This window comes from Epinephelus fuscoguttatus, linkage group LG15 (genome assembly GCF_011397635.1).
Source record: "Epinephelus fuscoguttatus linkage group LG15, E.fuscoguttatus.final_Chr_v1".
NCBI lineage: Eukaryota > Metazoa > Chordata > Actinopteri > Perciformes > Serranidae > Epinephelus > Epinephelus fuscoguttatus.
Window position 1 is genome coordinate 10,363,434 of NC_064766.1, and position 13,565 is coordinate 10,376,998.

General features: G+C 39.4%; 1 protein-coding gene across 1 annotated transcript; it reads right to left on the reverse strand.

Moving 5' to 3' along the window:
- Positions 1-1,948: 1,948 nt before the first annotated feature.
- casq1a (calsequestrin 1a) lies at positions 1,949-12,032 on the reverse strand. The gene is made up of 11 exons (XM_049598226.1): positions 11,597-12,032; positions 8,026-8,119; positions 7,332-7,432; positions 7,042-7,153; positions 6,703-6,776; positions 5,280-5,410; positions 5,137-5,182; positions 4,965-5,019; positions 4,561-4,661; positions 4,296-4,370; positions 1,949-2,992 (listed from the first exon to the last, which is right to left on the reverse strand). Exons 1-11 carry the CDS (start codon positions 11,831-11,833, stop codon positions 2,651-2,653), a joined length of 1,368 nt encoding a protein of 455 aa, XP_049454183.1. The 5' UTR covers positions 11,834-12,032; the 3' UTR covers positions 1,949-2,650.
- Positions 12,033-13,565: the final 1,533 nt, after the last annotated feature.

Genomic DNA, 13,565 nt, shown 5'->3' on the forward strand with positions numbered 1-13,565 from the left:
TAGTACTAAACTAATACTAACACTAATATTTAGTTTGACAAGGTTTTCCCATGCAATTGTTAAAAAAGAAAACAGCTTATCTATTCTGTCTCCCTGATTGAGAAATTCCCCTAGGTAACTTTTGCTTTTCACTTCGTCTAGCACTGCTCACACCAGGTTGACTGGTGAAAAAGCAGTGCATAAAATAAGATGGCTGGCGATAAAGGAAACATCTGAACCATTGAGCCAAACAGGTTTGAGCCTCAGTCACACCCAGACTCAGTTGTTTGTTATTATCACCCATGGTGCTTGGTGTTTGTTTGAATCTTACATTGTCCGGAAATGCACAGATATGAATGTGAAAACACCTCTCTAGTGACAAACTTTGCACTGATACGTCAATAGAGTCAAGGTCATTTATTTCAAGGGGTTGCTCCTTATAATTCAGGGAGGAAAAAACATGATTGACATGTCTGTGTTTAAGCCTTTGTGTTTCTTCACATTGATTCATATCATTGTGGATAATCGTGTTTGTACAAGACTTTGTTTTCACCAACTAGTTGTTTTATTTACTACACATTATTGAAAAGCTATTGCTATAGTTGCCCCACACAGCAGTGAGCAGGCTGAGAGGTGACAGTTCCAGTATGAGCAGGTCAGGGAGTTTTAATACCACATCCACCAACTTATTAAACGCCCACTTAAAGGATTGCAGTGGCAGAATTGTCAGGACTTAGGACTGAGACAAGGACAGAGACAGAGGATTGAGCACTGGTGCTCTCCAAGTTGTGTGTAAATTATTAATAACTCATTTGGAATACTGATTTGTCATTTTTTGACTTGCCTGAACCTGTGATATTTTCTTTCAAACCCACAATGGACCCGCAGGTGAGTCAACTGCAGCGTGCATCACTTGTTTCCAGCTATCACTCAGGGAGACCAGGGAGAAGTGAGACAAAAAGCCTGGTGTGGCAACTTGATGTCTTTCAAACCCCTGCAAAATGAAGCTTAAAACCTGTACTTTTAAGCTATAGTCTGTTAATCTTAATTAATTAATCTTATTAAAAAACATTTAAAATAATAAACACAAATGCATCTGAATTTAGATTATTCTCTATAACTGATGGATACATGGTTTTATTCATGTTTACTGTAAATAGATTCTCTTAACAATGTAAAATAGAATCTTCCAATTCACAGAACTTTTTTTTCAGTCCGATGGATCGATGTTCCCCGGTTTAAGAGGTGGTGGGGTTTCAGACAGCACCTATGTTCAGGTTAAAATAAAACTAAAGAGAGAGAATGCCTGCAGTTTTGCAGCAAACAGTTACCTTTGGCCCAAAAAGCTTTTTCTCTGTGGACCACCATTATAGAAGAGACGTCTGTAAAACTGTTGACAGGACACCTCAAACTGCAAACAAGGTCAATTATGACTCTTTCTATTATGAATTTATGATCAATAGAGATTTTATATTTGTAAAACTTTCCTTGAGCCAAAAAAAAGAGAGAAATTGGTAACATCTTCACAATATAAAGTCTGTGAGCCGAACAGGAACTTGCAGGCGGAGCCAGTGGGAGAAACACTTCAGCTTACATACAGTGGGCCCATACACCACAAGCTTGAACCTTTTTTGGTGTATGCACCAGGCCAGCATTTCCATTGGACTGTATGTGTGCCAGCTTGGCGTCCAATATCTAGTTATTATTATACATCTACAATTCCAGAAGATACAACATTTGCCTGATATACTGTGACTTCCAGTATTAGGCACATCCACTTCCGGTCTTCCTTCTGAATACACGCACAGAGACAGACAGATACAGAAGATGATGACATCTCTGTACAACTCTAGTACATAAAGGTACTACGCTGTAATAAAATACAAATAATTATGTCATCAAAATCATTATGTATTTCTATTACTTAGAGTTCACACACATGCACACACCTGAAAAAACTATACAATAATGGTGTTTCTGTCCAAGCTGTCATTTATTTAAGACTTTACAGTAAGTTAAATTTCTCTTGTTACAAAAATAGAATATGGCTGTTGTCATATTTCATCATTGTAGAAAACATCCATATGGTGTACAGCACTTTCAGTGTACAGCGTTACATTGATTTCACAGAGTAGGCTGGTGATACTTAAGACCCATAAGAAAAGCCTGCTAGCACCCTTGGATCTTACCTCAGTTGTTTCGATACTGGGGCAAACAAGAAAATAAGTGAACAGATAAAACACATTCAGACTGCAACAGACTCCACAGATGGACTCAGACATAATGCATACAATATTGCAACCCCTCCAGTACTTTGGAAAAAAAAAAACTTTAATCATATAAAAATCAATAGCAGTAGATGACAAGGTTTTTAGAGAATTTCTTTTTTTATTGTACCAGACAGTGTTACATGTGTGAATAAAGGTACTGTGGGTTCTTATCTTTGTTACATGGAGGATTAGTGAATATGTAGGGGACAGGGATAAACGAGGAGTGGAATATTGTTCAGGTGAGATGCAGAGAGAGGATGATGAAAAGATGAGATATCAAAATGGACTGACGAGTTCAACATGAGAACTAGTTACAAAAGAAGATGTTACTGATGATTTAATGATGTTGACTCTTAAAACTGCATTGGTCAGACTTAGATAGTAAATCATGACTTAATGATTTAATAATCATCATCGTCATCATCGTCGTCGTCATCATCATCATCATCATCATCATCGTCATCATCATCGTCATCGTCATCGTCATCATCATCATCATCATCGTCGTCGTCGTCATCGTCATCATCGTCATCATCATCATCATCGTCGTCGTCATCATCATCATCATCGTCATCGTCATCGTCATCATCATCGTCATCATCATCATCATCATCGTCATCATCATCATCATCATCATCATCAGGATCGATTTCACCCGACAGAACATCCTCAATCCAGTCCTCCAGCTCATCTACAGTTGGCAAGTCCTCACCGTCATCCATGTCCATCCAAATGCTGTCAGCCTGCAGAGTGAAGAAAAACAAAAACAGCTCAGCTCCTAGTTCTGAGGATCTTTCACCCACTGGTGTTGTATTCATCCGCAAAAGCTCCGCTCTCTGCCTGTATTTTCATAATTGCTTCTTATTTTGCTGTGGTTGCCATGGCACATATGTGTTCAGGACTTTATAAGATGTAATAACCAGATAGTAGCCTGCACATTCAAAAGAAGGCTATGAAAACTGAGGCCACAGTATCAAAAAAAAAGCAAATGTAGCGAAATGTAACGCCAAGTGGACAAAGCTCATTACAAAAAGAGAGTAAATCTAGGGTTGGCTTTCATTTTCACTGGCGGGAGGAGAGGATGAGGAGCAATGCAAAGTCGGTCTGTTTTCTGTTGGACAGATAGGTCCCAGCAGTCAGCAAATTTAGTTTTCAACTCATTTTCCTAAAATAGTAGATTGCATTGTACATACAAGAAGGAGGTTTTAATGTTGTGTTTGAAAACAGCAACTGACAATTCCTACACAGTTTACCTTCAAGGATATGCGCCAAGTAAGCATAACATCAACTGAAATATTACATTTATTAAAAGTTTATTTTAACATGAGCTCCCCATTGAGGCAAAGGAAACAAATACTGTAGTGCATATGTGTTTTGATTGTGCACTAGTGCAATGCCCTTTCCAAACATGCCTGTTTGGAAAGGGCGGATGGCTTGGCTTCTGGTATTGCTGCTTGCAGCTTTCTCGAGAATCGCTCATCCAAACAACTTCACTTTGGACGCTGTAGTCCCTTGGGTACTGAGCAATACACCTGCCATGACATGGTTGTGTCCTGTAGCAATGCTGGAGTATATGTGTCATTTGCTAACATTTCAGACCGGGATATTTACAGAACTAAAGCATTCATTCCAAAAATAACATTGCTAAAGGTTGCCATGTTTGAGTTTGCTACAATGAAATATTTCCAGTCTGTCCAGTCTTTCTTTCCTTATCTGTTCTTGAATATACTGTAGCGAGCGACAAAGACTGAACTGTGCCCAGCATGCCCTTTGGTGGCGTAAGAGTTAATAGGGGTCCCCTCTCAGTACACTACACACTGTGTAGATAGCACATTACATAATAAATATACACCCAAAGTGCAAAGTACAAAGTCAATTGGGTGGACAGTTTTTGAAGGACAGACAGAGACTGACATTTTAGTTATATTTTGCCCACACACAAATAATCAAATGACCACAAATGAATCTAGCCTTGTTTATAACAGAGTCTGGCAAACACACAAATGCACAGGCATTCTATGACTCAAGTACCAAAATATTACTCACATCATCAGTATCGACAACACCAATCTGTGGGGAGGACAGGTCAATTCCAAAAATCTTCTCCCAGTGTGGCAGAAGCTGCAGGGAAAATTAGAAATAAAATTTAGACCAATTCAACTTTTATCAGCCAGTGTCAGTCAAATTAATGTGCCATTTATGAAGAATATGTTTCAGTGTGTTTAGTGTTCAGTTAACTGTGAGTGAAGGAGCACCCAAAGGAGCTTCTCTGATTTCCTGTATGCTTTATTGCACTGTTTTATATTCATACCAGCGGGAAGTCATCAGGGTCAATCCAGACAATGCTGAGGTGAGGGTGCTCTGTGTTATCCTCTGCAACTTCTTTTAGGATCTCAAGGAACTCATAACCATCTAAAGAGTGGAGAGGACAACAATGACACGAAGTCTCAATTATTATAAGGGTCAATTGACAGTGGGGCAAAATGGTGGTTTTGTTAATTACTCATCCTTCATTCACCTGTAGAAACACTTATAATTGCAAGGGACAGTCTATTTAAATTTGTCTTGACACCATGTCTCAACACCATGCAAAAACCTCCTCCGACTCCTTTGCTGACCCATATAATACTTTCTATACATTTGCTATTGGTTATGATTTTAACATAATCTGGCGGTGTTTCTGTCAGTAATATTTACAATTCAGGGTTCCTTTACCTGGGTCAGACTCCTCTGCAAAAGCAATGATATGTTCATCATCAATATCGTCATCCTGTGGAAAGAGTAAAGACAAACTGAGTCTACTGGGGTTAACGTGTTGAAGTTACAAGAAGGCCTCTTCAGTTGTACAAAAAAAGACCTTCAGGCAAGTTTGTTTTAAAGTTCTTACCCAGATCTCGTACATGTTGTGTGGCTGCAGCTTCCTCAAGGTTGGTCTTGAAAATCAAAGAGGAATAAGATGTTATGTTTTCCATTATGGAGGGCTAAGCTTTTACTTCATGATCATTGTAGCAAAGCATTAATGGGACTCACCTGTCATTATCTTCAATGAATTTCACCAGCTCATCCTCAGTGTAAGGTTTTCCTGGGATGACCACTGGATCATCATGGAAGGGTTCATAGAAGTCCACCTCATTGAGCTTCATATCCAGAGCCTTGGCAATCTGTAACACACGACCAAAGGATTATAACCAACAAACTGACCATAAAGGACCTGGGAACAATGATGAAGTGGTTTCATTTACACAACCACATTCATTTTACCAGTTTAGTTGGTATGAATAAATGCAAATTATTGGTCATATTGACTGTTTGATGACAAAACCTATGTTTAGTATAGTATAGTAGTTTTGAATGACAGCTGTTGTGAAGATACTGTATGCATTTTCAGTGTGTTAATTAAGAGAATGAGTAATAAATGATCATTGAGAACATCTGGGAAGCTGTCTGACAACCTTTTCCCATCTAAGTGTTTTAAAGGGCAACATTTCTAATCTCGAACATGATAGTTACCTATTCCCGATCAAAAGCCTCAGCAAACTATTATGTAATACTGACTTATTATTACTGATTCCCGCAGCCATAGCTGCTCTGAACAACAGGCGCCGTTGATTGTGTCTTGTTTATATGCTGTATATATGTCGTTGCTTTTTGTGTGCTGCTCGCCAGTGTGATGTGTTCTGATGGTGTCGGTGTTTGTGTTTGTGTGTCATTGTTTTTCATGCTGAGTCCAACAAGTACCGTGCTGTGGAATAGAATTTCTCCTTGGGGACAATAAAACCTAACCTAACCTAACCTGATATAGGACATATATTTTTTAGTAAAAGTTTTTCCTACATGGAATTAAGGATGTTGTTCTTAAATGTTGTGTTAGATGCATAATACACAAAGAGCAATATGTTTTTTTCAATGATCAAATATCAAAGAGAGCTGAGTCTCCCTTTGGAGTTCCTCAAGGCTCAATATTTGGCCCGTCGCTTTTCAAAAATGTGTATGTTGTACTTAATTATGCTAAATCAATATTTAATCATTTTTATATCAAGAATGGATCAAATTGCTATAGGCTATATGTAATGTGGACTACTCGGCAGAGTATAATGCCCCAATTCCGACACTTCTCATCTCTATGGAACTTTTAGCATCTTTTAGCTATTGATTTGGCTCTCTGACCCATACACTATTCTCTCATCAACCTCATTTCAGCAGCTGAAAAAAAAGCTTTGGTAAACCCATTATGCACTACCTGCCCAGTGCCAAATGAAAGACAGACAAAAGCCTATGACTGGCTAATTGTAGAAATTTTGTTTTAATACTCTCAGATTTTTAAGTTAGCATATTTCTGAGTTTTAATTAGTTTTAGATCAATTTTCAAACATCCATTCATACTCTACCTAGTCCTATTACAGTGTTTTAAATGTGTCTAATCAAACTTATGATAATAATTATTGTTACTCACCTTGGGACTGAATGTAGCATAGAACTTGATGTGAGGATGGAACTCTTCAGCAGCATCGACAAAAGCCTCGAAATCTGCAATTTTACAGGCATTTATCAAGTTGTTTCAGTTTCAAGTTTTTCAGCTCCTGTATGAAATATCTAAGAATAGACTTGTTGTTTTCATCATTAATGCAGCTCCTAGTGTGCTCACTTGAAAACCACTTTAAAAATCAAATCAATCTTAGCCTGGTCTCTGTTGCACTTGCTTGATATGCAATTTAGAGCAATTATGTTGGAAAGCAACTATAAAAAAGCAAATTGAGACAGGTTATCATGCCATCACAGTACAGATTCTTACGTTCTGACTTGTGACTCTTAAAGTAGCCCACCAGTTTGATGTCCTCCTCCTCGTTTTCAAAGCCTTTCAGTTCTCTACTATTGTCAATAATTTCCACTGGGTCCTCAAGAACCTATGGATGAAAAGGAGGGTCATGGAAGAGGAAGGAGGGGAGACAATGGAGTTGAAGGCAACAGAGAAAAGAAGCAAGTGTCAGATTTTCATCTTCGAAGAAAGCAAACTGTGATTTAGAGACTTTTTTTTGCTAAAATAAAGCAGGCTATTAACTGGGAGATTATATCCTCACGAACATCATAGATGAACTCCACAATAGTGTCTGCTGCAAACTCGCCATCATATTCTATGACTTCATCATCTGAGAAGATGAAGACACTGTCGGACTCCTCAAGGCCTGGGGAAAAGAGAAGAAGCCCCAGTCAGAGCAAAGGTCAGATATGCTTATTAGACGATTTGGCCTCATACTTCCCACATATTTACGGTTATGTTTAGTAAGAGAACAGAAAATATTAAAGTAGGCCACATCCCACTGAGAGATACACATTATCTCTATAGACAGGTTAGTTAAAATCATTAGCCATTATCGTAGGTGCAGGGGGCAAATCCCCCTCATTATTTAGAACATATGCATTTGTACCCTCCTAATAAAACATTCAAGTAACAGAAGACTTTTATTTTGACACAATAAAACACATTTACATCATAAATTGATGTGGAAAAGTCACAAATTGGTGCATGAAAAATCACCAGTATGCAGGAAATTAAGTGTTTGATGGTCAATATTTTCTGGTGGTGGACCGCCAAACCTCCTTTTTTATATGTGTCCCTCCCCACCAATCCCCCACTCTTGTAACAAAACCTATGCCTTTTGCCATTATAGATGAAGACTTTGACAAATGACTGAGATGCTGTACTGGCTGGTCTCATTTTGCATATTGGCGTATGTTACAGGTCTCTGCAGCTATATTAGTTTTGCTGAGTGTTTACCTAATTTCTTTGCAACAGCTTTGTCTAGCTTTGCATCAATGAGGCCGACTCCGATATCTTCATCATCAAACTCATCCAGGACCTGGGCTACAAGCTGTAAAACAAAGACATCATATAATTGAGGACATGATATGTCACTTTAGTGTAAGTCAATAAAACATGGGAATACAAGCCTGCCTGAGTGTGCAGTAAAATGTCTGTATCTTATGCACATTTATACCTTTTTGATAAAGCTGTTTCACTCAGTAGTTTCATTACCATAAAAGCCTGCTTTTCAGAGCGCTGCTTATGCACTTTCTAAATCTGTATGAAACTTGAACCTTGTGACTGACAGTTGGTTCCACCAATGGCAGCGCCACATTCACAGCCTGACTGCATTGAGGAAGTGGTTTGAGGGTTGTCTCAGTGTGTTTGGAGGGTAAAAAGTGTGCACGTACAACACACACACACACACACACACACACACACACACACACACACACACACACACACACATGGGTGCACACTGGTGTCAGAGATCTTGAGCAGCTGCTTTTACTGGCATAAATAGTTTGACTAAGTAGGCTGTCCTGCAGGTTGTTGTGCAGATAATTCCTAGCATTTCTTTTAATTTGATTGCAGTTGCACATGGGTGGGGTACAGTGAAACAGTTTAGAATTTGGTATGTCAGAATATATGCAAATTATATCTTTGAAGTTACAGTGCAAAAGTATATACACTTAAAAGTATTTCCATTTTATGAAAGCAGTTTGAATCTTTCAGTCCAGTATTTTGGTTGTACTGTGACTTCAGCTTTTTTGCATTGCATTATATTTTGTTGCAGACCCCAACCTTTTGGCATTTAAGTAGGCTAAAATAATCTTTTGAAGGGCAAGTGATTGAGGTGAAAAAGGTTTTATACTATCCAAGCAACTTCAATATACATTTGAGGATAAATTGTAATAAACAGATGTGGGGAAAAGCACTGGTTAATTATACTGGTAATTTCCTATTTCTTCTTCATTTTCTTATGAACACTTTGATAAAACCAATAAATTACAAATTTGCAAGTGAGAGGTACATTTGAGATAATTACATGTATTTGCATGGATATACTGGAGGTTGTTTATCTTGATTTACATATGTAAAATAAATAGATATAATTATCCAATCATCTGGACATCTTTTTTTCTGCTGTTTTTTTTATAGAAGCAACATGAAAATTGTTTACATGCAAAGTTGTCTTTAGACCTTGGTGTATCTGAATTAATCTGGCTGATATAATTTCTTCAGAGTAACCGATCCTCCCTGACTGCATGTAAAGTTAAACCAACAACTTCAGCATCTGGGATGGGATTTCATAGCTAGATCTACATGTTTTCCAGCTTGGCAATATGCAAATTACACTGCAGCTGTACCCAATTTTATCTTTAAATACCATTAATTTGTAGATGTACACTGAGACATACATACTGTATATATGTCAAAAAATGCTGGCAGCATCTGATAAAATGTAATTTCCTGTTCCTGTTGTGGATTGAAAATTATTTCTCCTCTTGTTAGTGCAGAGCCATCCCATTTTAATATCCTTAGCACCTAAAGAGGACAGATATACATCCATGTGTACTATATTATCTGTAATCTGTTTATATGGACAGTGAGCAATTTAATAGCGTGGTGCATTTAGTCCGGAGGATACAAGCCCTCTGATTTACATGGAAACAAAATTATTAAGCATGAACACATAGGCCTCAGTCACAGTGTCAGGCCACATTTACAATCTTGTTTTTGACCAAGAGAGAAAACACTTAATTATGACTTCCTCACTCTCATCATGTCATATATCATTTTACTTTCACCAACAGAGAGCCTTGACCTCTGAAAATTTGAGCCCTTTGCTGCTGTATGTTACTAATAATAAATCCTCATCAAATGTAAATCATAATACATTCATAAGGAGAAACACAAGCCTTCAAGGAGCTTGACGCACCACAAAAGCAGCTTGGGACAAATATAGCGCCAGAAGCCACACCAGCCCAGGGACTATTTTGGTGAGGTGGCAGTGATGCCCAGTGCTCTGGGATCCGCTGACAAGTACAGTACTGCAAGTGTCAATCACAGCGCAGAGCTGAGCCGGCACTACCCGAGCCAGAACCTCCAGTGCTGGCCTTCAGCCCTGAGGCCGAGCCCTAACGCTCCCATACAGAGACAGAGGCTGTCAAGAGGATGTGATATGCTAAGAGAAGCAGTGTGTATTAATGTTTTCCCTTCCATAATTATCTATTTCTATTTTTTCCTCCCCATTTCATGTATTTTTTTTCAGTGTTTTTTTTGTGTCTGTTTTGCATGTCAGTTTTAAAGGGAACCAGCTGCAATGCTTGCAGTTCTCCTAAAAAATAACAGTTCATCAAGAACATAAGGAAGCCACCTTTCATGTAGACTGTGTGGTTGGTCATGCCAGGTGCCAGAAAATATGGTTGCCACATGATCCAGTGTATATATTCCACAAAACTCCTATTATTTTTTTTATAGAAGTGCAGTGCAGTGTGTCTTGAAACAGTATCAAAAATGCTGTTTGAGAACCAGTCAGATCTGTATTGTGCGAGACTCTAATTTCGCTCTCTGTCTTTGGTCCAATTTAAAACGACTGCTATTTCTGGGTGGCTGTGAACATGGAATCAACTTGATATATTGAAATTGATGAGGACAAGAAATGCAACTACAACTTTTCCTGGAAATGCGGTGCATGAGTATGTCACATTTGATATTGTGTTTTTTGTTTTTTTTTTCCAGGTAACCAGAGAACCAACCCAGGTCAGCTGTGGTTTGATGCTGTTTGTGAGCTGATACTGAAAGCTTGCTATATGATGATGTAATGTTTCTGTGAGGAATGTGATAAAATTGCTGAGTACTCAGGCTGACAGGAGGCCTGAGGTATACTGATAGAGGTGTGTTAAGCACATCAACTACCACACACACACACACACACACACACACACACACACACACACACACAGAAGCACACAATGTACACAAGTTCAACCTTTGCCAGAATAAATGATATCTTGGGTCCTCACAGCTCAGCTCTTTGCCTTGGGTGGACAACACTGACGACACACAGCAGGCTTGTGACACATTTTTGGGACTTCACCAATCAGCATTTCTGAATCCAGCAAAGCTATTTTCCTCCTTGTAGCATCACTTTCCCATGATAACTATCCCTGTGTTCAAATTCACATTTCAAATCTACGTCAACAAATATGAAGAGAAATATGTATTTCCTCTCCTTGTAACCAAACAGTTACATCTTTACTATGAATCTCTTTTTATGTTTTTCATTTGTTTCTTAAACCAGCAGTATACTGCCACAAACTTCACACAGCGGGATTCAAATCCTGTGCAACTGGAATAAATTAAGCTAGATCAAAATACAGCATTGACTAGAACTTTCAACTTAACTTGTCAAAGCAACTTTAAGTTCAAGGCTGTGTAATGTTTCTGTGTGCTTTGCATTATTAAGCCTTGCATTATGAAGCTTTCTCATTAGCAAGCTATCCTCCCTATGCTACCCATAGTCCCCATCTCAACCCACCTCAAGGGCCAACTCCTCAATCTCAAATTGTTTCTGGGCGACGCGGCTGGATCCAGGATGGTCATGGTAGTACACCACCATAACATCGTACTTCTTCATCACAGACTTATAGTTCTTGAGGTTGAGGTCGTGGACACGGTCCTTGCCATCATACTCTGGAAAGTCCAAGCTATCCTTGCCCAGTGATAGCCCTCCAAAGGACAGCAAGACGGTCACAAAAACCCAGGTCCACTTCATGGCTCCTCTCTAAGATTTTGTAGGTGTCTTCACAGATTCAGAAAGTAAAAGAAGGGGCACCAAAAACCACAAAAAACAAAATAGTTTGTTAAAAGTATGGAGAACCCCTTCCAATCCGCGTCACCCAGAAGAGAGCAAGACCAACTCTTGCATCCACCTTATTAAAAAACCTCACATGGGCAACTAGCAGTGGGGCACAGGGTACAAGAGGGGTTGGGCTAGGCTTGACATAGGTGCGAGTGTATGTCTATGTGGGGTGTAATCAGGGAAGATGAGGTGGGGGCCACTGTGGTTGCTGGGGTGACAACTTTGTGTGTTTGCATGTGTGTGTGTGTGTGTGTGTGTGTGTGTGTGTGTGTGTGCTTGAGTGTGTTTTGCAGACCTGTAAAAGTGGGTGGAGTGAAGAGATGAAAACCATCCTGCTCTCTTTCTCTCTCTACCCAACAGGAGATGACACTGATAGAGGCAGAGAGAGATGGTGCAAAAGCAAGGAATAAAGAGAGAAAGACGGATGGGACATGTGTGCGTCTACGTGTGTGTGTGTGTTTGTATGTGTATGTGTCTTATGTCTGTGTGTCTTGAGCCCGTCTGCTTTGCGGCAACTGAAAAAAACTTGTTATGATGGATTTAGAGGTGGCTGCAAATATGAGGGACTCTTTTCCCTTATTAAGTGTAGATGGAGGCTTGGATCCCAGCTAAAAATAATGGATGCAGGACAGAGAAGTACATATCAGGAGGGGGTGCCGGTGTCTAGTTTGCTTCTGCTGGCACTGGCGCAGCGCTAGAATGTGGTGGTGGGTCACTCTGGGACATGGAGAGAGGAGAGGGCGGTGCACCTGCTGAAGATTCAGTGCATAGGTGTCACTTAGCCCTGACTCAAGAAGAAAGTGAAACATAGAGTTTTACGGGGGGGGGGGGCATGTGCCAGTTTTTTGGATCTTTTTGAGTCTGATCCATCTGTACATACAGTACACGTGTGTCCAGTGCAATGCGTGCATGTGCTTGAGATGATCGCATGTGATATTACTTTACAGATTGAAAGGGAAGAGGTAGGCTATAAATAAACACAGGCGACATGGTACCGTACTCCATCAGAGCCCCAAAACACACGTACACAACGCATCCCTCTTTTCTGTAGCAGGATGTGCAGCCTACAGTATTAAAATAGAAAGATTTTGTTTGAAGGGAGTCAGTCAAAGATGCTCCAACTGTATGTGTGTGGTAGTTATGGTCCAGGGCAGGGCAGGGGCACATCCCTCAAAATGGGATGATGATTTGCAAGTGCTAATCAATCAACCATCAGTAATGTTAGCTATTTTAGCTAAGTTACCTGCAGTTAATTTGCCACACACTCATCCAGTGACCAACAATCTGCAAAAGAATCCGTACAAAAATACCACATACGCAATAGTGCTCACAGATGAATTCAACTTATGTTAAATGTTAATGGCACAGTAGTAGCTTTCACTTACAGTATTGCATATAGTATATTGTATAGATATACTTGCTTATAATAAATCATATAATATAGTTAGGAAATGAGTTTTCAAATTTAAAATTCTTTCTCAGTCCCCCTAAATGCTGACTCCATAGCTAGCCTTAGTAGACGGGTGGTATGCAGTAATGTGGCTCACTGTGTTACTGTAAACATGTAATAAAAGGATATGAGATAGTGATAGTGAGTGTCATTTACATCCCATGCTGTCACATGACACCCTCCAGAACATCCCTT